Source organism: Populus nigra, chromosome 1 (genome assembly GCF_951802175.1).
Source record: "Populus nigra chromosome 1, ddPopNigr1.1, whole genome shotgun sequence".
Classification (NCBI taxonomy): Eukaryota; Viridiplantae; Streptophyta; class Magnoliopsida; order Malpighiales; family Salicaceae; genus Populus; species Populus nigra.
In genome coordinates this window covers 48,522,413-48,545,488 of record NC_084852.1, presented here as the reverse complement: position 1 = coordinate 48,545,488, position 23,076 = coordinate 48,522,413, and the positions used below count along the sequence as shown (strand labels likewise).

The following is a 23,076-nucleotide window of genomic DNA, read 5'->3' as shown; positions in this document are numbered from 1 at the left end:
TCACCATCATGATCATCCAATCCATCCAACAACTTCTTCGCATTTTTCTCCCTGACAATTATTTCATGATGTGGTCCATTGTGGGTTACGAAAAACCTCGATCGATAAACCAGCCACACCTGCTCCTGAATCAAATTCTCCTTGTCCGAGTTGTTCTTGTGCCAATAAACAATATTCTGAGGATCCTCGAGCCATCTCTCGTTCACTCTTGAATTCGAAATCGAATCATGCAACTTTGAGACCTGTTCTATTGTTATAAGAACTTTCCCAGATCCAACCCCATAATTCTTAGCACTCATAATCACCAACGTTTTCAGTTTTTTTGGCCGGTGAGCTATCATTCTCCAGTAAAAGTCTATCACCAAAGAACTTTTGATGGTAGCAAGTTTCTCTTCGTCAAAATCATGAGACAGCATAGCTCCCCCGATAGTTGATAACGTTCCAACCTCAAATGCCACGCATGTATCAGTTTGAGAAACATAACCCTCCCATGTGACCGTCATCTTGGTGATGTTTCCATAAACAGGTGGCTCTGAAGCTGGATGGCAGACCTTGACTTCTATAGACTCCAGATTTGCAAACACCTTCATGATAGCAGGGAGGGAAGATAATGGAGTGTGGTAGTGATGTTCTGAGCATGCAAGAAAATGACCATTCCTCGAGAATCTGAGGGTGAGATTGACAACTTTGGAGACAAAGGAAGCCCAATTCTTGCTGACAACGGAGCAACGAATGAGTGTTTTGGGGTCATCTTCCATTTTTGAAAAGATTTTGGTGGTCAATTCATCAGGTAAATTCGTGAACTTGTCTGCTAATCTTGCTGACCTTCTCAACGGGAAATCTTGATTTTGGTTTTGTTGGGTTGCTTTTGATCTCTTCATTTTTTTCTTTTTTCTTCGGAGATGAAGTTGCAGAGATTGTAGTTGGTAGGGCTTAAGGTTGACAAGATTTCGATTCCTATGAGAGGGAATTTATGGAAATGGTGAACGGCACGAGATTTTAGTTTCCATCTTAGGTAGACGAGGATTTAATAGACATTTGCAATTTTTCTAGTTTCCCACAACTGTTATTAAACTATGCTCGGCCTGAAGGTTGCTAACTTGAAATCTTTTAGTCAATTTAACATATCTAAATTTTAAAAAAAAAATCAAAATGTTTTAATTAAAAAAACAAAAAAATCATTGTTTAATTGCCGTTAACCATCCCAACTCATGATCTCAATCTTAGACAAAATCAATGATGTCAATCTTAGACAGAGTCAATAGTATAATTAGATCAAATACCTTTTGAATTTTATTTTTTTTTGAATTTAAATAGTATTGTTTTTGTTTCAAAATATTCAAACTCCATTTCAAATGTGTAAAAATCAATTGAGTTAGAACCATTACTTGCTTTTCAAAACTTATCAAAAGCTAAATGAAACACCATTTGTTTAAACTGAAGAACTGGATTGCTCTTCTAGGCATGGCATGTCACAGAACTTGGGATCCATTGTAGCTGCATATATGATTTCAGTCTCATATACTCCCAAGAAATTATTGAAAAATGAAAACATGTAAGAAAAAACACTGAGTGGGTATTATGTTACATTAAAAATAGGAAAAATATATATCTATGTATGTAAAATAAACTTGTGACCTAATAATCTAATGTTTGTGCATCTCCTTGAATACAAAAAGCTCCTTAACAAATTGGTATCAAAATCAATGGTTCATTGAAGGGTGGGCTAGGTTTATATATAAGAATGAGATTTATTAAATGCACATGTGAATGATAAATGGAAAAAAAATTGTATGCTTATATATAAGATAAGATAGATTAATCATCCAATAATCTAGGCTTCTAACCCTTCGGGTTAGAGAAACCTAAACACAAGATTATTCAACAGAAAAAGGTCTACAGAGCTCTTCTGTTCTTTAAGGTGGTGATGAACCATTGAATTCATAATCAAAGATTATGCAATCAACCCTTCAGCCTTGTTGGTACATGGAGCTCTTCATCTGCCAGTTGCACTCTGCAGAGAAATAAAACGTACTTCTCGTCCAAGGTGTGGCTGAACAGATGAAGCAAAGGATGAGCAACAAATATTGGTGAAACTGCTGAGAACAAAACGACTGAAATCGTGCTGCGCTGTAACCATACTTATTAAATTGACAAGTATACTGATGCCATCAACATCCACAACTCCATCGCCATAATTGTACAGTGAAAACAATTACAGTTGCTGTCACCTCATCACCCGTTACCCTTACTTGACAACAGGAGACCAAAACCACATGCAAGAGTGGTATTCAACTGTGTTCGAAATTGAGAGGTGGAAAACATCTTTCTTGTTTCACTCTCATCACTCATTTTTCGCCCACATAATGTAGATTGGAATCATCTAAAACACATGAAAATCTGGAGTTGATGAATATCAACAAAGGAAGCTCAAGAACAAATAATCAGAAAAAAACGCTGAGCATTTTTCCTGTGCCTTGTGAAATCTGCCAGCAAGTTTCTCTCCCCAAAATTTTGCATCAGTTCATTGACCATATCGGTACATAAAACAGTTCACCAACCCCCTGTGCTCTGCAGAGAAAGGGCATCATCTGTTACAAAGAGCGGCAGGGCAAGTAAAGCACAGGATAGCGCAACTAGAACAAGAAGACCAGCATTGCCCACACCACAACCATAATTCTCAAACTGAGAAAAATTATAATTAATCTCATCTCCCACCTTCTCTAGCTTGCCAACAAGAAAACCAGACCCACATGCATGCAGATGCAATATTCAACAGCGGAACCATGCATCTTCATGATAACAAGAATAATTAATTATAGCAATCCTAAATTAGCCATAAATACAGAGGCTTTCCAAATAAAAGCGTTATGTAATCATAATCCAGTACCAAGACTGATAGGTACTAAAACTAGCCACAGCATTCAAACTCAAACTGAAACTGCGATCTTTAGATATAAATGCTGTCCATAATAAGACTATGCTTATAGATGAACAGTGAATCAACTTTAACACAAACAAGTTAACACCAATATAGAAAGGACCAGAATAAATGGACAAAATAAAAAAGAAACAGAACTTTCCTACAGTAGCATGATTGGAGACAATAAGAACACGGCAAAGAGACATGATAAGCAAGAAATCAAAGACCTTTTGGTCATTTCCCCATGGATCAATCTTATCATGACATATAGAAAGGAACCAAGCATTACCTTGTAAGAAACTACCACCGATTTTGTTAACTACAAGAGAAACAAAAATACCAGTGAAAACTCGCAGCTGAATGATAGACTTCCTAACACTTATCTACGGCAATTCTAAATGTAAGACAATCCATGCCTCTTCTCTAAGACAACAAGCTCATAAGCCAACCCATTCACTCAAGACTCAAATATCAACCAAACTTGCCCAGCCCTTTATTTTTCTATAAAACCCTCGCATCGTGATCCTCCAGACTCCTACATCTTCCAACCATAAATCACCAAACTCATTCAAGAACATGGAAAAACCATTTTATAATTCACATGTTAATACATTTTAAATCAAATGGTTTTTCTTTAAAAAAAAAAAACAAAAGCACTTGCATGCCTGCTTAGGCTTGGGAGAAAAGGTAGAAAGCTTGGCTTTTTTTCTCTTAATTTAAATCCAATATCCATAATAATAATAATAATAATAATAAATATATAAAATAAATAAATAAATAAGCACAACTATTTTGATATAAAAACAGATCATGATGTGATATAAACAATCTAGTGCACCTAAATATATATTTACAACTTACAACCATACTTGTAATCAGAAAAATGGAGGTTTGGATAACTCACACACACATATATAGATTTTTGATGATTCTAAATTCATGTTATATGAGAGAATACAGATCCTATTTTAAAGACACCTAATATTTAAATGGATTTGGTCGTGCTATAGCACATGAAAAATGGTTTAGCTCGATATGATACAAGGCCAATTTCAGCATTGGCATTTTATAGAACGTTACCACACCTTAATACTATCATAATTCACAGCCAAAGATGAGGCCAAGCTCCTCTTCATTCCATTCAAATAATGCATTAAGCCATGGACAAAGTGAACAAATCTCACCTCAATTGTTCTTGGTAATGGTCAACTATCCAAGTTTACTGTCCATTCCAATATTATAAATTTAGGAAGTACTTAGTGACTTGATAAACAAAGGAAGCTCAACAAAAGAGAAAAAGGAAAACTGGAATAGGTAAAGCCTTTTTTCGTGCCTTGTAGGGTTCTAGATGAAGATTCTGCAATCACTTCATGAACCACAATGGTACTTCAAGCAGCTCATCAATCATCTGCACTCTGCATAGAATGAAATGCTTATGGTTCAAGCAGTTGCAGAACAAATACAGACAAGACAGCCAGATCAAAAGGGCTAACTCTGTCTCATACCATAACCGTAGTTCTCACTATTACAAAGGAAATAATGCGATCAGAATTCACAAGTGATTGTCAATGCCACCACCATGCATCTTGATAACAAGAATTAATATAGTTCAAGATAGCATGGCAGTAGATACTACGAACAGACATATTCTGAATAAAACATGATGTAATCATAATTCAGTATATCAAAACTTTTTAAGTTATCTATAAGCCATAGAATCAAAAACTGAAATTGAAACTAAAACTAAATATTCATATCCAAATGCAACTTATAATGAACATATGCAGAAAGATCAAAGTAACTGATGGGCAGTTCGTACCAGTCCCAGGAATGAGACAGTAAAACAAGCAGGTTGACACCAACATCAATAAGAACCAGATTGTATGGACAAAATTAAAACAAAGGGGAACTCACCTCCAATCGTATGATTGGAGATCAAACAAATCCATGCTAACAGAAAAACCCTCACATGAACATTAATACATGATAAGCCAGAAAAAGTAACTTAAGGAGAAAACAATTACCTTTGAAAGAACTACCACTGACTTTGCCACCTATGAAAAGAACAAGAATTCAGTGAGAATTCAGAGAGCAAAAGGGTTACAATTGTACTGTAGAAAGGAAACCAAATTAAATAGAGTTAACAAAATATGATCGATTCAATACATCTGTACAAGACATCGCTGTAAAATCTTAGCATGCATCTCTCCTGATAAAATGAGTTGACAATCAGGAAATATGTTGGATCTATCAAGGTTAAATTACATAATTCATAAAGGGCTGAGGTTATTCATCTTCACTATGACATCTTATGTGGTAATTGTTTCATCTTCTTCAATGGTTAAGTTTTAAACATAGAATATACCGATATATTCTAAGAAGGAAACAGGCAAGCATAAATGTCAATTGTCAAGGAGCAGTGCAATCAGCTGCATTACTTAACTAGAAAAATGAAGACTAAATTGAACCGCATTCTCAACAACTATCTAACCATTTTGCATTCAACTACAACATTTCCAATTAAACTACTGTATACCTTCACAAATCACACTATCCTATACCCTTGCTAAACATATTTGAACAAAGAGTAAAACAAATCAGAGAGCACAATGCCAATATTAATAAAGATGCAAACTAATGTTAAGAAAAAACTAAAAATTCAAGCACCATATACCTTCAAGAAGTTAATTTCCATCTCCTCGTTGTTGCTCATCATTATAATCATAAACACTCAATAACTCCTTCACATCACCTTCTCTAACAACTAGCTCATTGCGCTCCTCCCATGGCCATGGCAATTCTACACGACGAACAGCCCACATAATTTCTCTAAGACAACGATGGTCATCGTTAAGTGGATTCTTAAGCCAATAAGCCACATTCCTCGGGTCATTAAGCCATTTAACCCAACTCTCATAACCCCTCAAACTTGAAACCACATCAGCCAACTTTCCCATCACTTCTTGTCTAACAAAAACCTCCCCTTTTGATCCAGACCCCTGCATCTTCGCACTCGAAACCACCAAGCTCCTCAGCGTTTTCGGGCAATGCTGTAATATCGTATTAACAATGAGAAGATTCATTTCAACCACGCCAGTATTCACAATCTGGGGCCTCAATTTCAGAGGTAAATCTCCGCTTGTGCGAGTCCCAGACAAGAACCCAACTTCGAAAGCAACTGTTATTTCGCAGTTCATATAATCATCGTCATCATTATGACGCAAGAACTTCAACCTGGACATTTCTCCATCTTCAGAAGACGGAGAAGGGCATGGACAGAGATTAAGTTGAAGAAACTTGAGATTTGAAAAAACCCTTATGATACCAGGAACGACCGCTTGTGGGATGTGGTGATGTGAATGGAAGCATGGAAGAGAAGCATAGTCCTCATCAGGATACGATAATCTGAGGGAGATACTGTCAAATTTGGAGATGAGAGAATGCAAGTTCTTGGAAACAGAGGAACAGCGTATGAGAGTTTTGGGGTCTTGCCGGATTTTGGACAGGATTTTAAGGATTAACTCTTCTGGTAGTTTCTTGAACTTGTCTGCCAATCTAGCAGATCTTCTCAGCGTCAAGTCTTGATCTTTATGCTGGGTCTTCTTGGATTTTACCATTTCTTGAAGAAACTAGGAACGATAGGAAATTGGATAAGGAAGAAAGTCACCATTTTTTGGTGGCAGTTGATAGGGCTTTAAAAGGTGTGCGCTGTGGACATGCTTGCTTACACATAAGCATCTGTTTGATAGTTGAAGCACGCATGGAACTTGTGACTTCTGTCCAAGTAAATGATGTGTTTAGATACCGTTTTATTATTGACTCTGCATCGAAAACAAACTCGACTCGGACGGGTCGAATTCATATTGAAAACTGGTCTGAATTACAAAAAAAAAAAAAAAAAACTCACCTGAAAGATTAAAAATCATATGAAATTAATATTTATAACAAAGTAAATTTTTATATTTTTTATTTGGTTGATGATAGATGTTGTAAAGTAAAATGAACATCTATAAAAAGATAGAGATAATGTAGTTTTTCTTTTTAATACTCTTGACAATTCACTCTTGTGATTTTTTAACGTTCGGATACTGTCTTGAAATAAAAAGATAGAGATAATGGGATAAAAGTGACATGTCTCACTTTACTTTTCTATAAAAATTCAAATCAAGCTTGTCCTGAAAACATATTTGTTTTATGTCTATGTTGCTTTCTTTTCCACCATTCTTTCATATTTTTTTTATTTTTTGCGGAAGATGGAAATATTCTGGAGGCTTGACAGTGAATCAGGGCTTACATTTCTGAAACCAAAGATGTTGAATCAGCGAATAACCTAAACTCTGCAATTACTTGACAAAATTTCAATGCATTCAAGACAAGCCACTCACAGGTAGCTAAGAGAAACCATGCTTGAAATGGAATAAGGAAGACTCCCGCTCAAGTTGTTTTCGGCAAGATTTCTGCATTGTGCAAGTATAGAATGAACACTATTAAACAATAAAATCAAACAGATCGGAGACATTAGAAACATTTGACATGATGGAACATTACAAGCTTGTAAGATTCGGTGGCAACTGATATGGGAGTGAATCATGAATCTTGTTGCCATAGTACGTTTGATTGTAGACAAACACGGAGATTCTTTACTTTCAAAACAGAAATCCCCACTTAAAACAGATTGAACAATACTATTATAGATTCGAAGTTTCGCAAGCTACACAATTCCAGAGAAAGTTGAAGAACTCAAAGAAAGCTTGACAGCTACCTGGAAATTGCTTGCTAAGAATTCTGTTGATTTTTCAAAAAAAAAAACAAAGAAAGAAAGAAAGAGAATTCTGCCGAGTCCATTATTGCCAGCCATGGAATTTCAAGAATCCCTTGATAAACTTCGTTCCAGCTTGATGCAGCTCTGCTACAACAATTTTTTCTCCAAGATCAATGCTACTGCAAATATTCTATCATATGTATTATCTAACAATAATGTTCACCATACAAGGAAAAAAGGAAGAAAACAATTTAAATCAAAATGGGAGATACAAAGTTACAATGACTATGCTAGAAGATTTGGAAAAACAAGTTGGTTAAGGAAAAAAAGAGGAGCTAAAATTGGCCCTCTGTGTAGCTATGACTATGAATACATCCAAGTCCTGACTAAAATCATGCAAAGCATGGACGATGAAGCCTAGACTTCCCGCTTAGGCCGGTTGCGAGTTCGTGTACGTTGAAGCACAGGCTGCAATTCCTCCTCTAAAGAAATGTCAACAATATTGTCATCAGTATCCTCATAGTCCTCGCCATCGTCACTGTCATCATCCTCTTCATCTGCTTCCTTGATTGCTTGAATGATTTCAAGCTTTGCCACAAAATTGCGAGTCAAGAATCGTCCAAGTACAATCTCACTCACATAAATATTTAAAACAAGCATAATAGGATCATTCTTCACATATTCTAGAGATCTCAAACTGCAGCCACTCTCCCACTAAATAAAATTAACCCCGGAAAGAACAAGCAGAAGTAGGAGTAAATAAAAAAATTACACCTTCCCATAAAAGAATACAGCAAAAGATGGACAAAAGAATTGCATGAAATCCAAGCAACTGGCACCCAATAGCCAAAATGAGCAGGTGATAGCTTTAACATTCAAAAACTAATTTCACTTTTGCCACAATTAGAAACAAGTAATCCGGCACAGCTTGAACATTTTAGACATCTCAAATTGCATAATTTTTTTCCCGGTAAAACCTAAAGCAACTTGAGACGCCAAGATCAGAAATCTAGCCTATAAAATCATATATTAGTCGTATACAATCATAATGGTTAAAAAGGATAAATCTTTGCAGGCAGCTAGGAAACTGGCTTGTCTAAATTCACCATTTCACATGCTTGTTCACTAAAATCACACGATGAAATCACTTCCCAAGTTACTCAAATCATATCCGTTCAAGAACCAAGATGGAAATCTAAAACACTAAAAACTCACTAAAACATGAAACCAAGACAACCCATTTAGCAAAAGACTAAAAATTGAAGTATTTTGTACCTCCTCAAGATAGTCTTGATCAAGCTTATCAGCAATTCTAATAGAAGTAAAGATAGTGGCAGCAAGGAGAGAAAGAGGGAGCAGGAATGCCAGCACGTAGCTGTTGGCGCTGAGCCCTGCACGTGTCACCACTGTCAAACCTCTCCTCTTCCTCCTCCAAGGGTCATCGGAGATGCGAATCGCCGGTGAGGTTGGCAGGTGAAGAGGCTTAAAGAAGGCACGTGAGGGTGTGGTGGAGAGAGGAGAGAAGGGGATTGGGATACTGGCCATGGTTTTTTTGGTAGCGGTGTCGGAGTGGATATATATATATATATATATATATATGATAAATAAAAAATAACGATTCTAAAAATTTATTTTTTTGGATTTTTTTTCTAAAATCTTGTTTGGAATGATATATGAAAAATGAATTTTTATTTTGAGATATAATTAAAAAAACATTATAAATAATTTAAAATAAAAATGAGTTAGCTTAGAAGCACGTTTAATAAAAAAAAAATTGACTTAATGAAATTTTAAAAAAGGTAATATAAATAAAATGTTTAAAAATTTACTATTAATTAAAGCAAATTTTGGATTCGATTTTGTAATGAGTTTATTTAAGTTAAGAGTTATTTATAATGAAATATATTTATATTTTTTTAAGTTAAAAGTAAAATAATGAGCTTATAAGTTAAAAGTTATTTATAATGAAATATATTTATATTTTTTTAAGTTAAAAGTAAAAAAAAATAATTTAATAAATTTGTAAATATCAAATATAATCTAACAAGTATATGATTGAGATTAGGTGGTGATGTTAGCATTTAATTTATGGTGGTATGTTTTACATATTATTTATGCATTCAAATATCATAATTATAATTTCAAATTCTAATTTTGAAGAATACAGTTTAACTGATTAAGTTCTAAATTTACTCTTTAAAGATCACTAATTCGAGTCCCACAAATCTCAGGATCATTAAAAGCTTACATGGTTGTTAACTTTAGTACCTGTGAGATTAGTCGAGGTACACGTAAGCTCGCCCGGATACCCACGGTAATATATATATCATAATTTTAGCATTTTCTTTTATCATTTTATTGTTTCAACATCATTGTTGTTGTAAATATTTTGATATATTGGAAATAAATTAAATTTATGAAAATAAATGAAAGAATAATTAATTATTTCCATCATTATAATATCTTGGTAGGGAGAATTGAAATCAAATGTTATAATTTATAGATAAAAATTGGAAACTAAGGATAAAATATAAGAATAAATTGAGCTAATTTCCAAGTAAAAGAAGAAAAAACTATATGAATTTAGGATGATAAAATTAATGGAATTTAATTGATGGGAATTTAATTATTGTTTCTAAACACAAATATCATCATAATTAGCTAGGGAACTCATGTTTTTCATTTATTCACTCAACTATGTTTCATCCTCCAATATTTTATCAATAACATGCAAAAATCTACATAATTATATTTAATATTAAAAATAAAAACTAAAATTGAATAAATAGACTTAATAATTTTTTTAAATATAATTTTTGTCAATAAAAATAATGATTTTCTGATTAATAATTTATGATAATACAAGGCTGGTCTTCCCTACATGTTCAAAGTCAGGCTGTGAATTAAGCTAGAGGCCGTGCTAATGAGCAAAAACTTTCCTTAGATTCAAGTAAATTGTAGTGTTCTTACCAAAACAGAATTTTAGGCAAATGGAAGGAAAAGCTCAAAATTAAAAAAACGTTATCCCCATTAAAATAAAATAAAAAAAGTCATTGAATCGGTTAGGTTCAAGACCTAGAGCTTAAACAAGGTTGGGTTTCTTATTAAATTGATGAAGATTTTGTCCATGCAAAACTCATGCAAATCTTTCTTCTAATGCAATGTATTTTTTATAAATATTTTTTATTTAAAAATATATTAAAATATTTTTTTTATTTTATTTTTTACATCAGCATATTAAAATTATATACAAACACCTCCAAAACAAAAACACAATGCAATTCTAGTTCAAAAAAGAAGTTCCCCGAGTCACTGGCCACAACATTCAAATCTGAAACTGCTACTGAAATCTTGAGAGGAGATTGCAGTTTATAAGAGATATATGCAGAAAGATTAGTATAATTCATTGCTAGGCTGCATCACAAAGAAGCTGACAGCAATATCGGCAAAGGAGCAAGGTTACGTGGGAAAAACAAGAACCAAGAGGAGCTTCCCTCGAACAACGTGATTGGAGATGATAGAACTCCACTCCGATAGCTGGCAACCAGCACAGCTGACTATGGCTTTTGGCCATTCTACCACTGGTTTCCCAACTACGAGAGAGATGATAATTCACAAACAAGGTGGCAGCTGAAGGATTATAATTACTTTATAGCAGGAAAAAAAAAACCCCTTAAAAGAGGATTAAAAGAAAAAAATCACAGGTTGCATAAATATGAGAACGCGTCTGAGCATCCTAGGATGGGTCATGCATCCATTTATCTAGCAATTCCCAACTATGGAAGGAACAACAATTCACCGACAATTCAAAGCTAAAGGATTATAATTACTCTAGAGCAGGAAAAAATTTCAGAGGATTAAAAGATTAACATGACTGATGCATACATATGAGAAGCCACCTGATAATCCTAGGATGCATGAAGCATCTATACTGAATATTCAGTTAAGCCTAGTCCCTAATTTTGGTTTGCTGAGTTATTGAAGATCTTCATGGCATTCACTGCCAGAATCAAAATTGTATTTTTCACAACCATCAGACCAAGGAGCACAACGTCTAGAATGTCATAAAGCACAGCATGAATTCTATGCTTGAGTTAGAGCACAATTAAGAAGAAAATATCACTTATAATTTGACAAAAAATGAACAATAAGATTTATCATTGATAATGGCTATAAAATAAATCCATAAAAGTACGAGACTTCCCATCTTCTCCATTTTCACGCAACAGTCAGTCACATTTGCACAGGTCAAACTACACTCAGCTATATCCATAATAACTATGTAACGATTCAGCATCCAGTTAAAACACTTCCAATTGAAGTCCTATCTAATATTAATACTATGCTATTAACCTCACCAAAAACATATTTGAACACAGAGCTAAGTAGATTGAGAGCTTACTGCCATTACAAAATCTCTATGTTTTCAATGTCCCATATCATCATCATCAATATCAAACGCAACCAGTAACTCTTTCACATCCCTCTCCGTCGCACTCAACATGTCAAAGTGCCTGGCTAGCCCTTCCCCCATTTCATTAGTACAATTCCCATTGCCCAACAAGCCACACCTCCTCTCTAATACAATTCTCATTCTCCGAATCCTTAAGCCAAAAAAGCACATTCTCCGGGTTCATGATCCAACTCTGACACACACTCTTGTGCGAATTCAAATTCGCCAACTCAAACACCTGATCCTTTCTCATAAACAAATTCCCTCTAGATAATCCAGGCCCCTTCACTCTACCTCTCGAAATCGCCATACTACACAACCCATTAAAGAAATGTGCTAACATATCATTAACAGGCAAAAAACTTTCAAGAAAAGGCAAGCATAACAACTTGAAATAACGATGATTCAAATTAAGAACCAATGGGTCATCAAGTCGGGTTGTTTCCCTTGTCAAATACCCGATTTCCAAAGCCACTCGATACGTAACATGGATATCGCCATTACTACCAAGTACACCCTTCATCATCATCATAAAACCACCATCAGATGTCGGTGGGAGTACATGAGGGTCTTGGGGTCATCTTGAAAGTTTGACAAGATTTTGAGGATTAAGTCATCTGGGAGTTTCTTTAATTTGTCTGATAATCTTTCAGATCTTCTTACAGGGATATTAAGGTTGTCGCCTTGCCTGCCCGATTTGGATTTTCCCATTTGCTTGAAGCTGAGAGTACAGAGGTTTCCGGCGGGGCAAATAGGGTTACCCGGAGGATTTTAGAAATTTTACAAAATCAGATAAGATTAAATTTAAATTTTTTTAGCTTAATATAAATGAAGTTGATTTGGAAAAGACAAAAGCTTTCATGAATATAAATAAAATAAATTAATTAATTGATAAAAAAATAATTTTAAGGTAATATTTTATTTTTAAATATTAAATTATTAAATTAATTTAAAATAATTTGACTTCATCTTTAAAATTTGACTAAATGATAATTTTATAAAAATAAATTAAAAAAATTCTAAATTTTAATTGTAATTAATTTAATATTAAATAATAAAATTAAAAAAATTAACATAAATAAATTTAGGTTGACCTATTAAATTTATATTTTAGATTTTGACACCGAAATAATTATTAGCACAAATCTAAATATATTGAATTATTGAAATAAATTATAAAATTTAATTTCTAATTAAGTATATATAAAAAAATAAATTAATTAAACAACAACATTAAAAAAAAAAAAAAAAAGCATGAACCAACTAAGATTAACCCCCACACCTGTAATTTGAGTTATAAAACCATACAATTTTATAGAAAATAAAATAAACAAATTATAGAGTTTGATAAACTTATAATAAAATTAATAAAAAAAAAACCAAAATACAGTTATGTTTTGTGAAGAGATAAAGATGAATTCAACTGCTTTTTTATTTTATTTTTTAAATAGAATAAATTATAGTTATCAGACTCACACAAGGTAAGTGATAAACCTTTAGTTGAAAAAAAAACTGCTGTAAATACTTTTTTTTTTCTTCAATTTTTCAAGCTGCCCCCTAAAAAATTCTTGAAAAAGAATAAATATAAATGATGAACTTCCAATGACAAATAATAAACTTTTTCTACTGTCAAGACTGTAGTTTCTATACATGAGAATAACAGGTTAAGTAGTTTTTTCTAGTTGCAAAGGAAAAAACACGAAGTGGCCATGCATACAAATGGAGAAGAATCCTCCTTAGGTAAATGTACACAAGCGCTTGGATGGCGATCGGGAAGAACCAATTATAACTGAACACATATACTGCAATGAGAAGCCCTGCTTGCTCTTTCTTTTCTCTCCTGATTCTTCCCTTCAATTCAAACAGGATGAGAAGCAGCAGCAATCATGCCAGGAACATGGATCATGCTTCCACAAGCAATCCTGGAGGAGAAAGTGGTGGAACAGCTGCTTCATGAGATACCGCCGTAGTTTCTAAACCCAAAACCTTCCTAGCTGTTGCTTGATTCTCTCTACTTTTGATGGTCTTTCTTGACTGCATTGATTCGGAGGCAACTGTTCTTGACGAGTTACTACTATCGACAGATGCTAGAAACTTGTCTCGTGAAAGTGTTGTTGGGGCAGATTGAATAACAGAGCTGAAGACACCCGACTCTCTTAAGCCCTGAATTATGGCCTGAAATATACAAGCAGCAATCATAAATCAATAAGGAAATCACCGAGCAATTGATACACACGCTTCAGATGCATTTGGCCTAGAGATTTTCACATCTTGATGGCAAGGATCAGCTAGTTGATTGCACACATCATAATTTTTTTTCTCAGTTTGTACTGGATAATTTCCACCGTCTTAATTCTTAAGATATGAATTCCATTTGATCTGTTTATTTTTATTAGCAATAAACAATTAGCTATGAATTCCATTCAGATTAAGTTACTAAGCCTTGATCTTAGTAAGCCCTCATGTCAGGATCACAAATGGCGTGTTACCATGTAAAATCCTAATGCTTTCTCCTTCCCTACTTATTCTTGTGTTTTGGTTATTAGCTCTCCCTTAATTTATAGATGGACAGTTGGGGAAAAAAAACGAACTATATTTGGTTGTATCCTTGTCGTTTTACTTTGTGAAGATGTCTTAGTCTTGCTTACCATAGGAGAATATATGCGAGTTAAAATGCTCTTCCTCAGGAGCTTCAATTTCAAGTCTTTGTCACCCCATACGACATGTTCACGATACCTAAAATGGGAATAAAACACCTTCAAGTACTGTTATGTTTCCAGAAACATGTGAATGCCAGCAGTCCTCGCAGAAATAAGAAAAGGAAGTTTCTTACCAGTTTCGCATTTCCTCCTCGGTTGCAGTTGATGCAATTATGAATGCCTGCAATAACGTTCACTTGATAAGATGAAGAGTAAGAAAGAAAAAAATGGAATTCAAAACAAACTAAATTTCTTGAAAACAATGTTTTAGTTAAAAGCTTAAACCCCTGCATTCTTCCATCAACTTGAGCTATAAGGAAATGAAATAAACCAAAGTAATTATCTCTTCTTCATAAGAAGTGTCATTACCAGAACCCTAACCAGGAAGCAGTTATATAGGGCTTAATTCCCTGGTTCAACTAAGAATCAAGAGTTAGGAGAAAATCTGTAAAACAAAAGGCACCTACACCATCTGCATTCTCTCAGCAAACTGGTACTATGATACAAACACCTCATTAATGGAACTCGGATCTTATTTCTAGGAAACAGACTGCCTTCAGTTTTTGCACTGTACACTGACATCATAAGCCGTAAACCACATGCCTCCTACATCTGCAGAATGCAGCAGGGAAACCCTTCTCAAGGATATCATTATTAGTCAACAATGCATAGTGGCCACCACTAGGTATTGGCTCTAGCATAATGCAACTTGGCCACCCAGTCACTGCTATATACTAATCCAACTTGACCAGCCACTAACTCGTTTTGTAAGCCACAAAGAATGAAGAAGTAGCTGTCTGGCATCACCACTATCAAAAACATCATTACTTGAGTCATGTATCATTGTCAGCCATTTTTATGTGTTGTCCCTGTATGCTACACTGCTACTATGCACACAGGGATATAGGGCTAAGAAATGCAACTACTCGGGCATTTCTCAATCATATTTACTTGAAACAAAAGGCAAAAAATAAAAAAAAGGATCCAGAACGCAATTATCCTAACAAGTTCCAAAGGTCCACGTTCAAAATGATTTCTCTTTGGAAACTTAACTCTTCAAAGTTAAATATAAAAGGCACCATGTTCTAAATGAACAAACTAATCTACTTTGAGTCCCCTGTGCAGATGTGCTCAAATTGGAGACTGTAATTTTTATTTTCATATACTTACCGCTACTTGTCATGAAAAGGCAGCAGCAGAAATGAGCAAACGAGATAAATATTAAGAGAAAGAACTAAACTCACAGATCTGTCAAAATCCAACATAAAGCATCTTTTGACATCCTCCTTTGTAGGCTTGCAGCCACACCGATCACGTCTAGAAGTCAGGTCAGAAAATTTGGAATACGTGTAATGTAGAACAGCAGCCTCTTCCAATTTCACCTCACTGACAATTTGTATACCAGATATAATGTCTTTGTCAGAAAGCAAAGATACTGTTCATGTCACTATAATTGTCAATTAAGGACCAGCAGTGCCATACAAATTTTCAAGAGCTCATATTGAAGAAAATAGCATTAGCACAAGTGGTAAATCAAGAAACAAAAGGAGGAATTTAACAAATTTAAAAATAATGCTACTGCTGACAGTTAGTGATGTATATCTATACATGCAAAAAGACATGTAGCCCAAAAAAATGAAGAATCTGTGCTAAACATATAAACATGCTTGCCGTACTTTGGGGTTTTCATATAGTTGTGCCATCTGTGTGCGCCATTAGGACGTAGATGATCTTGAACTCGAGCAGCTGACTTCCCATTTCCATAAGTTAAGAAATAATTTGGATTGCCACGAGTAGATTCCTTGTACATTCCAAAGTACGTATCCTTTGGGAGATGGTCATAATTCTTCTTGAACATCGACACCTGTTAGCATAGATACATGAATACATGGGATAGACTACGCATTTATCTTCAAAGATAGGCAAACATTGATAATAAACAGCATTGTTCAAAACAATAAGAAAACTAAATCCAGAAAATTATGGTTGGAAACTAGAAAAATGCAGGACACCCCATTGCTTCAAAGTTTCATAAAAAATATAACTCATCCACTATCATATAATCCCTTTCTAACTCTTAAAATTAAATCATCAGAAGCAGCTTCTCTCAAGTGTCATGCATGAAGCAACTTGAACATAAGCCCGGAAAAGAAATACTTCTAACTTAAACCATGTATAATGATCAAATACATTGCAATTGATATAAAATTTTCAAGCACAAGGAATTTAACCAGACCAGAGCACCGATATATAGCATACAATAAATTCATCATGTTCCAAGACAAAGTGCCACACTCAATGGATAGTTTGAGAGATTTACCTCACCAAAAGGATCCTCAATATCATCTCGTTCAATACTGCTCTCCTGACAAATAAAGAATCAACACTATTTAGAAGAAAAAGAATAGTTAAGAAATATTAATAGGACTGACACTTTTACATTTACAAATCCCCAAATTGCATTATCACAAAAAAGACGTTCCACACAATGTGACTCACATAATTTGGAAACACAACCATATCCACATTTCCAGGAACATCAAGCAGCAACTGCCTCAAAGAATATTCACGGGCACCAGCAGGGTGAATCAGTTCATCAGTGTCAAGATGAAGTATCCAGTCCATTCCCGCATCCTAAAATTTTGTTGTTTGTGAGAACAGAGAATGTTCAAAACAATTTGTTATTACTAGAAATAGGAAGAGTACTGTTATAGATGAGTAAATAGTGGTGCATAATGCATACCCTTGCCATGACAATTGCCATTTCCATGTTGAGAGATTGCTTCACAAACAGCTCATAATTGCATGGTTTGTAAAAGAAACTGGACAGCCACGTCTCATTCCATATCCGACTGATTAAGAAAAAAGGAGCATAAAAACGATAGAGTTAAGAGGAGATATAAAACAGAAACCATATTGAAAGTTTTCAAGATGATTAAGTTGTGAATACAGGAACAAAATGCATGGTTCAAACAGAATAAACACTCACAAAGAGTTAGACATAGAATCATCAACATTAAATAGCTTTAAGCAAAAGTGAATCTTTTTTCTTTCTTCATTTGAAATAAGGGTAATACAAAGAAAATATATTCAGTTTGCTTCAAAATGAAACAGAAATGAATTAAACATGAACATATGAAAACTAGCCAACCTTTTAGCCTGTTGCTCCTCTAGCTCTGTTGTTCTATAAATCAATTTTACTCCCTGGGAAATCAACAAAATAGCTCATACTAAATAATTCAGAAGAAAAAACATAAGAAAATAAAACCAGAGGAACTCCAATATAAGAATAAAACAAACAATAACAAATTGGTAACATCAAAGGTCATGTGAACTCACAGGAATGGACTCCAAAACTTTAGACGTGTTAGGAGACGCTGCATTCCCTTCCACGAAAAGGAAAAAGGTTGTCACCCCCATAACCTTATGATAAAACATCCACGGTAGAATCTGATCCAAACCAGCTGAAGTACTTGTTGTGATACATATCTGCAAATTAAGTAACAAACCAACAAAATGTCAAATAAAATAATTCAACTTACAGACAATTGATTCACTTGATTAATCTTTCATTTCTCAAAATCAAAATAGCATTAACATTTTAAAGAACATTCAAAGCTTAAAACTTTCCCTCACTTCCCTTCCCTCATCAACCAAAGTAGCAAACAGATCACAGATAAATTAACTCATAAAATGAACCAAATCCTATTCAACAAGCAAGAAGAGTACATCACTCAGTTCCAATTCCAAAATATCTTGCAAACCAGGATCAGCGAAGTTCACATCTTTCACAGCAAAAAAAAAAAAAACATAAAACCATATAGTTAACCATTAATTATTCATAACTAAAGCTAAAATCTCACAGAATCTACCAAAATTCAATAAAAAAACCCAAAACCCAGAAACAGATCCATCACCAAACCTCAGAAGCCAATGCGAGTCCAAACACAAAACTGAAAACCAATCAGAATTCAACAAGGAAAAAAAAAACAACCCATTAAAATTCAGCAAAAAAATCAACCCAGAAACAAAATCAATTCAAAAACAGACCTTAGGCCTCAAATTAGCTTGAAAATCAAACTTCCAATCACGAAAATAAGGAAAAGAAGGTGCCCCACTACGTCCAAGACTAGAACAGTCAGATGATTTGTCAGCTTTAGGCGATAAAACAGATAATTCCATGCCAGGGAAGATCTCATGGTTTTTAATGTGAGACCCTTGTGGGGCCCAACGAGAGTTGGCTGTTGTGGGATCCATCATGAAGCCAGAATTGCCTTTCCATTGGAGGATAAAAGCTAAGGCTGCAAGAGAAAGAGGGAGGAGAGTTAGGAGGAGGATTAGTCTTGAGGTGAAGGATTGAGTGGAGATGGTGGTTGAGGCAGCAGTGGAGGAGCGGAGGGGAGCGTGGAGGTGGTGGCTGGGCATGGTGGTTGAGAGAGAGAGAGATGGAACGGTGGACTGCTGGTAGTTAAGTTACAGGGGAATTTAATTTTAATTTTTTGGTGGGAGAGATTCCAGTGTGTTCTTAATATATATATATATATATGTGTGTGTGTGTGTGTGTGTGTGTGTGTTTGTGTGTGTGTGTGATTTTAAAAATATTTTTTAATTGAAAAAGGTAATAAAGATTTAAATAATATATAATTTAAATATTACACTGCCAGTAGATATAATATTTTAATTAAAAATTATTTTTAAAAATTAACATGCACAACTATGGAGATAGTTTTTTTACTTTTTAATCTTATAAAAGAAATATAATATATAACTTCAATCAAAGATTATGTCATGAGCTTGTAGAGATAATTTATAATAAATCTATGTTAAGATATTATAAATTAAAGCTTAAATCTATGTTAATATATACCTCTTATTTTTATTTTTATTTTTATTTTTATTTTTTACTTTTTAAAGCACAAAGATGTAATTTATATGTTGATTTTCTAATATATAATAAAATGTTATTGATTAAAGTTTAAATATTATCAAACAGCTATGAAAGTGACATTCCCAGTTTTACGATTGAGCTACCATCATTTGCCTCCACAGTGAAGTTGTGCTGCGCCTATGAATTTGAGGAGGAAGAGCTAGTCCTTCTATGGATGGCGGAAGGTTTGATTCAGCAGAACGATGACAGCAGGCCGCTGGAGGAGTTAGGTGGTGAGTATTTTCGTGAGCTTTTTTCATGGTCCATATTTCAAGTGGCAACCATTGATTGCTCTCTCTAGGTGATGCTTGACCTAGTAAATGATCTTGCTCGATGGGCTGCGGGAGAAACATATTTTGGGCTCGAGGATGAACTGGAGGCTCACTTGCAACCTGAAATATATAAAAGGTCTCGCCATTCTTCTTACACTCGTGATGATTATGATGGCATAAAAAAGTTTGAGGCCTTTCATAAAGCCAAGTGTTCAAGGACCTTTCTACCATTCCGACATGGTGAGACGAGCTACGTAACTAATAATGTCGTTGGTTTGCTGCCTAAGTTTGAAGAGGTTGAGGGTTCTAAGTTTGAGTGGTTATAACATCTCTGAGCTACCTAGTTCCATTGCGGAGTTGAAACTCCTGAGGCACCTGGACCTCTCATCCACCATGATTAGAAGTTTACTGGAGTCAACAGGTTTTCTATACAACTTGCAGACATTGATTTTAAGTGACTGTTCTTATCTCACAAAGTGGCCTTAAAAAATGGGGAATTTAATCAATTTATGTTATCTTGATATACAGATGTGTATTTGATAGGTGAGATGCCATTAGGAATTAAAAATCTTAAGCGTCTTCGCAAACTGTCTGACTTTGTTGTCAGCAGGAAAATTGGGCATGGGATAGAGGAGCTAATGGATTTAAACTTTCTCTGTGGAACGCTTTGCATTTCAAGGTTAGAGAATGTGGTTGATCATCGGAGAGCAAGGCAAGCCAATTTACCGGAGAAACAGGATCTAGAAGCTTTGGTGCTGAAATGGAGTTCTGATATCACCGATTCAAGAAATGAAAGGATTGAAAAAGATGTATTAGACATGCTGCAACCTCATCAGGGGTTGAAAGAGCTGACAATCAACTCTTATTCTTCCACAGAGTTTCCATCTTGGGTTGGAGATCCTTCCTTCTCTAACATGGTGCTTCTAAGTTTGGAGAATTGTGAAAACTGCACATCCGTGCCAGTTCTTGGGCTTTTAAAATCGCTCAAGGACCTTTCCATCACCGGGATGAGTGGACTGCAGAGCATAGGTCGTGAGATTTACGGGGAATGCTGCTCAAATCCTTTTCCTTCACTGGAGACTCTTTATTTCAAAGGCATGCCTGGATGGAACTACTGGCATGCCAACGGCGAAGAACAAGTTGAAGTTTTCCCTCGCCTGCATAAGCTTTCTATCTTGAATTGTTCTCGGGTATTGGGAAGATTGCTATACTATCTTCCTTCATTGAAAGAGCTAGTTATTTGTGAATCCAAGTGCTTTTCGGTTTCTATTTCAAGTTTTCCGATGCTCCGTAATTTAGATGTTGATGGATGCAAGGAATTAATCTGCAGAAGCACGACTCAGTTTAGCTCACTCAACTCCGTGGTTCTTTCGTGCATTTCAAATTTCAGTTTTCTAACTTAGGGCTTCATGCAAGGGTTGGCAGAATTTAAGAATTTAAAGATTACTGGTTGCCAGGAGATCACAGATTTTTGGCAAAATGGAGTCAGATTACTACAACATCTGAGTTCCTTACGTTATTTGAAAATCAGAAGTTGTTCCAGACTTGTTTCCTTTGGTGCAGAGGAGGATGGACAAGAGCTGAAACTCGGCTTGCCTTGCTCTCTTGAAATGCTGAAGTTAATTGATTGCGAAAGCCTTCAGCGACCATTAATTTTGCATGGTCTCAGATCCCTTGAAGAGCTACATATTGAAAAGTGTGCAGGGCTGGTTTCCTTTGTTCAAACCACTTTGCCTTGCACTCTTAAAAGGCTATGCATCAGTTGCTGTGATAATTTGCAGTATTTGCTGGAGGAGGGAAAGGATGCCAACATTAGCAGTACATCTCTTCTTGAGTACTTGGATATCAGGAATTGTCCATCTCTCAAGTGCTTATTGTCAAGAAGAAAATTACCTGCTCCTCTTAGACAGCTTGTGATTTGAGACTGTCCAGAACTGGGTTCAATAGCTTAGACATTTTGCAACATGTCTCCTGAACAAATCGAGATCAAATATTGTGGAAAACTCGCTTGCTTACCTGAGGGTCTGAACATGCGCAGTCATCTTCAGGAGAACACTATATGTAACTGTTCAAGTATACTTTCGTTCCCTGAAGGAGGGTTTCCTGCCACTAGTCTGCGAAAGCTCTACATGGGCTGGTGCGAGAAGCTCAAGCCTCTGCCGGAAAGATTGCGAAGTCTCACCTCTCTTGTAGATTTGGATATTCATACACGCCCGAGCATTGTGTCTTTCCCACAAGAGGGCTGTAAGCACTAAGCATGTTTGCGTCAAGATTGTGAAGGCACAAAGAATCTTGTGGACTCTGTTAATGGGCTTGTAAGCACTAAGCATGTTTGCGTCAAGATTGTTAATTTTATTTTGATAAGTATTTTGTTTTTTCAATTGAAAAAAAATATTTTGGTCTCAGAGTGTTTTGATATATTGTTTTAGTGTTGTATTATATATATATGTTTCAGCCATTCTAGATAAAACAGAACAGAATTATAACAACATTAGTTTAGGCCAACTATTTATGGTTTTGAAGTAGAAAAGATAAAGATGGGATATTATTAGCATATAAATTTATTTTATGATAAAAATGTCTGTGTTAAAATAAAAAATAAAAACTATGTTTTTATTTTTATTTTTTTAATTAAACATGTTTTTATTTTTTTTTAATATTTGTATATAAAAAACACTTGTCTTAATTAGAATCGCTTAAAAAAAATCAACTCTGAACCAATCCAAATGTTAAGGAGTATTGCTAGTGAAGATTTATTGGCTAAGAAGAAAATATCTTCTCATATGGATATTTAAAGGTCAAAAAGTTTGTGCCTGGAGAGTAATTTTTTTTATATATATATTTTGCTTTAAAATCTCACTTTTTATGAACCTATGAGCCTAATTCAACCAAATTAAAATGGAATTTTGTTTTCAAAAAGTGCTTGAGCAAGTTGCTTGAACTTTTTGAATGGGCCCTGAAGATCAGAATAGATAATACTCAAAGAATATGGTATCTGACTTGGCTTCATTCCTTTAAAGTTTTGTTCTTTGTTTCCTGA

At 34.8% G+C, this 23,076-nt stretch overlaps 4 protein-coding genes across 14 annotated transcripts; 1 reads left to right on the top strand and 3 right to left on the bottom strand.

The window, feature by feature from the left end:
• Positions 1–1,778: 1,778 nt before the first annotated feature.
• LOC133683951 (uncharacterized) lies at positions 1,779–6,710 on the bottom strand. 11 transcript variants are annotated; one of them, XR_009837516.1, is made up of 5 exons: positions 5,598–6,710; positions 4,948–4,977; positions 4,108–4,338; positions 3,213–3,242; positions 1,779–2,571 (listed from the first exon to the last, which is right to left on the bottom strand). XR_009837516.1 is itself a non-coding variant. In XM_062106805.1 (3 exons), the coding sequence occupies exon 1, from the start codon at positions 6,538–6,540 to the stop codon at positions 5,608–5,610; it is 933 nt and encodes a 310-aa protein (XP_061962789.1). In that variant the 5' UTR covers positions 6,541–6,710; the 3' UTR covers positions 1,779–4,338; positions 4,948–4,977; positions 5,598–5,607. The 11 variants fall into 11 exon arrangements, 3 of the variants coding, with proteins under 3 accessions (XP_061962789.1, XP_061962791.1, XP_061962792.1); XR_009837486.1 differs by having other exon boundaries at positions 1,779–2,053; positions 2,143–4,338; XR_009837492.1 differs by having other exon boundaries at positions 3,213–4,338.
• A 1,152-nt stretch (positions 6,711–7,862) lies between these two features.
• LOC133693496 (uncharacterized) lies at positions 7,863–9,247 on the bottom strand. Its single transcript, XM_062114718.1, has 2 exons — positions 8,961–9,247; positions 7,863–8,273 (listed from the first exon to the last, which is right to left on the bottom strand). The coding sequence occupies exons 1-2, from the start codon at positions 9,228–9,230 to the stop codon at positions 8,103–8,105; spliced, it is 441 nt and encodes a 146-aa protein (XP_061970702.1). The 5' UTR covers positions 9,231–9,247; the 3' UTR covers positions 7,863–8,102.
• Positions 9,248–13,741: 4,494 nt separating this feature from the next.
• On the bottom strand, positions 13,742–19,353 carry LOC133681169 (glycosyltransferase-like KOBITO 1). Its single transcript, XM_062104328.1, has 11 exons — positions 18,888–19,353; positions 18,177–18,326; positions 17,989–18,041; positions 17,581–17,689; positions 17,337–17,471; positions 17,158–17,202; positions 16,514–16,701; positions 16,082–16,223; positions 14,972–15,018; positions 14,787–14,874; positions 13,742–14,313 (listed from the first exon to the last, which is right to left on the bottom strand). The coding sequence occupies exons 1-11, from the start codon at positions 19,260–19,262 to the stop codon at positions 14,041–14,043; spliced, it is 1,605 nt and encodes a 534-aa protein (XP_061960312.1). The 5' UTR covers positions 19,263–19,353; the 3' UTR covers positions 13,742–14,040.
• A 947-nt stretch (positions 19,354–20,300) lies between these two features.
• Positions 20,301–21,958, top strand: LOC133682654 (putative disease resistance RPP13-like protein 1). The gene is made up of 3 exons (XM_062106092.1): positions 20,301–20,457; positions 20,565–21,400; positions 21,494–21,958. Exons 1-3 carry the CDS (start codon positions 20,301–20,303, stop codon positions 21,956–21,958), a joined length of 1,458 nt encoding a protein of 485 aa, XP_061962076.1.
• The last annotated feature ends 1,118 nt before the right edge of the window (positions 21,959–23,076 follow it).

Excerpts from the sequence above, each read along its gene's own strand:
- LOC133683951 (XM_062106805.1), bottom strand. The coding sequence starts at position 6,540 with ATGGTAAAATCCAAGAAGACCCAGCATAAAGATCAAGACTTGACGCTG.
- LOC133693496 (XM_062114718.1), bottom strand. The coding sequence starts at position 9,230 with ATGGCCAGTATCCCAATCCCCTTCTCTCCTCTCTCCACCACACCCTCA. Across the intron at positions 8,274-8,960 it reads ATCAAGACTATCTTGAGGAG|CTTGAAATCATTCAAGCAAT; the intron begins GTACAAAATACT and ends TTTGTGGCAAAG.
- LOC133681169 (XM_062104328.1), bottom strand. The coding sequence starts at position 19,262 with ATGCCCAGCCACCACCTCCACGCTCCCCTCCGCTCCTCCACTGCTGCC. Across the intron at positions 16,224-16,513 it reads AACTATATGAAAACCCCAAA|TGAGGTGAAATTGGAAGAGG; the intron begins GTACGGCAAGCA and ends ACAAATTGTCAG. Across the intron at positions 15,019-16,081 it reads TGTTGGATTTTGACAGATCT|GCATTCATAATTGCATCAAC; the intron begins GTGAGTTTAGTT and ends ACGTTATTGCAG.
- LOC133682654 (XM_062106092.1), top strand. The coding sequence starts at position 20,301 with ATGTCGTTGGTTTGCTGCCTAAGTTTGAAGAGGTTGAGGGTTCTAAGT. Across the intron at positions 20,458-20,564 it reads AAGTTTACTGGAGTCAACAG|ATGTGTATTTGATAGGTGAG; the intron begins GTTTTCTATACA and ends CTTGATATACAG. Across the intron at positions 21,401-21,493 it reads TTAGCTCACTCAACTCCGTG|GAGATCACAGATTTTTGGCA; the intron begins GTTCTTTCGTGC and ends ACTGGTTGCCAG.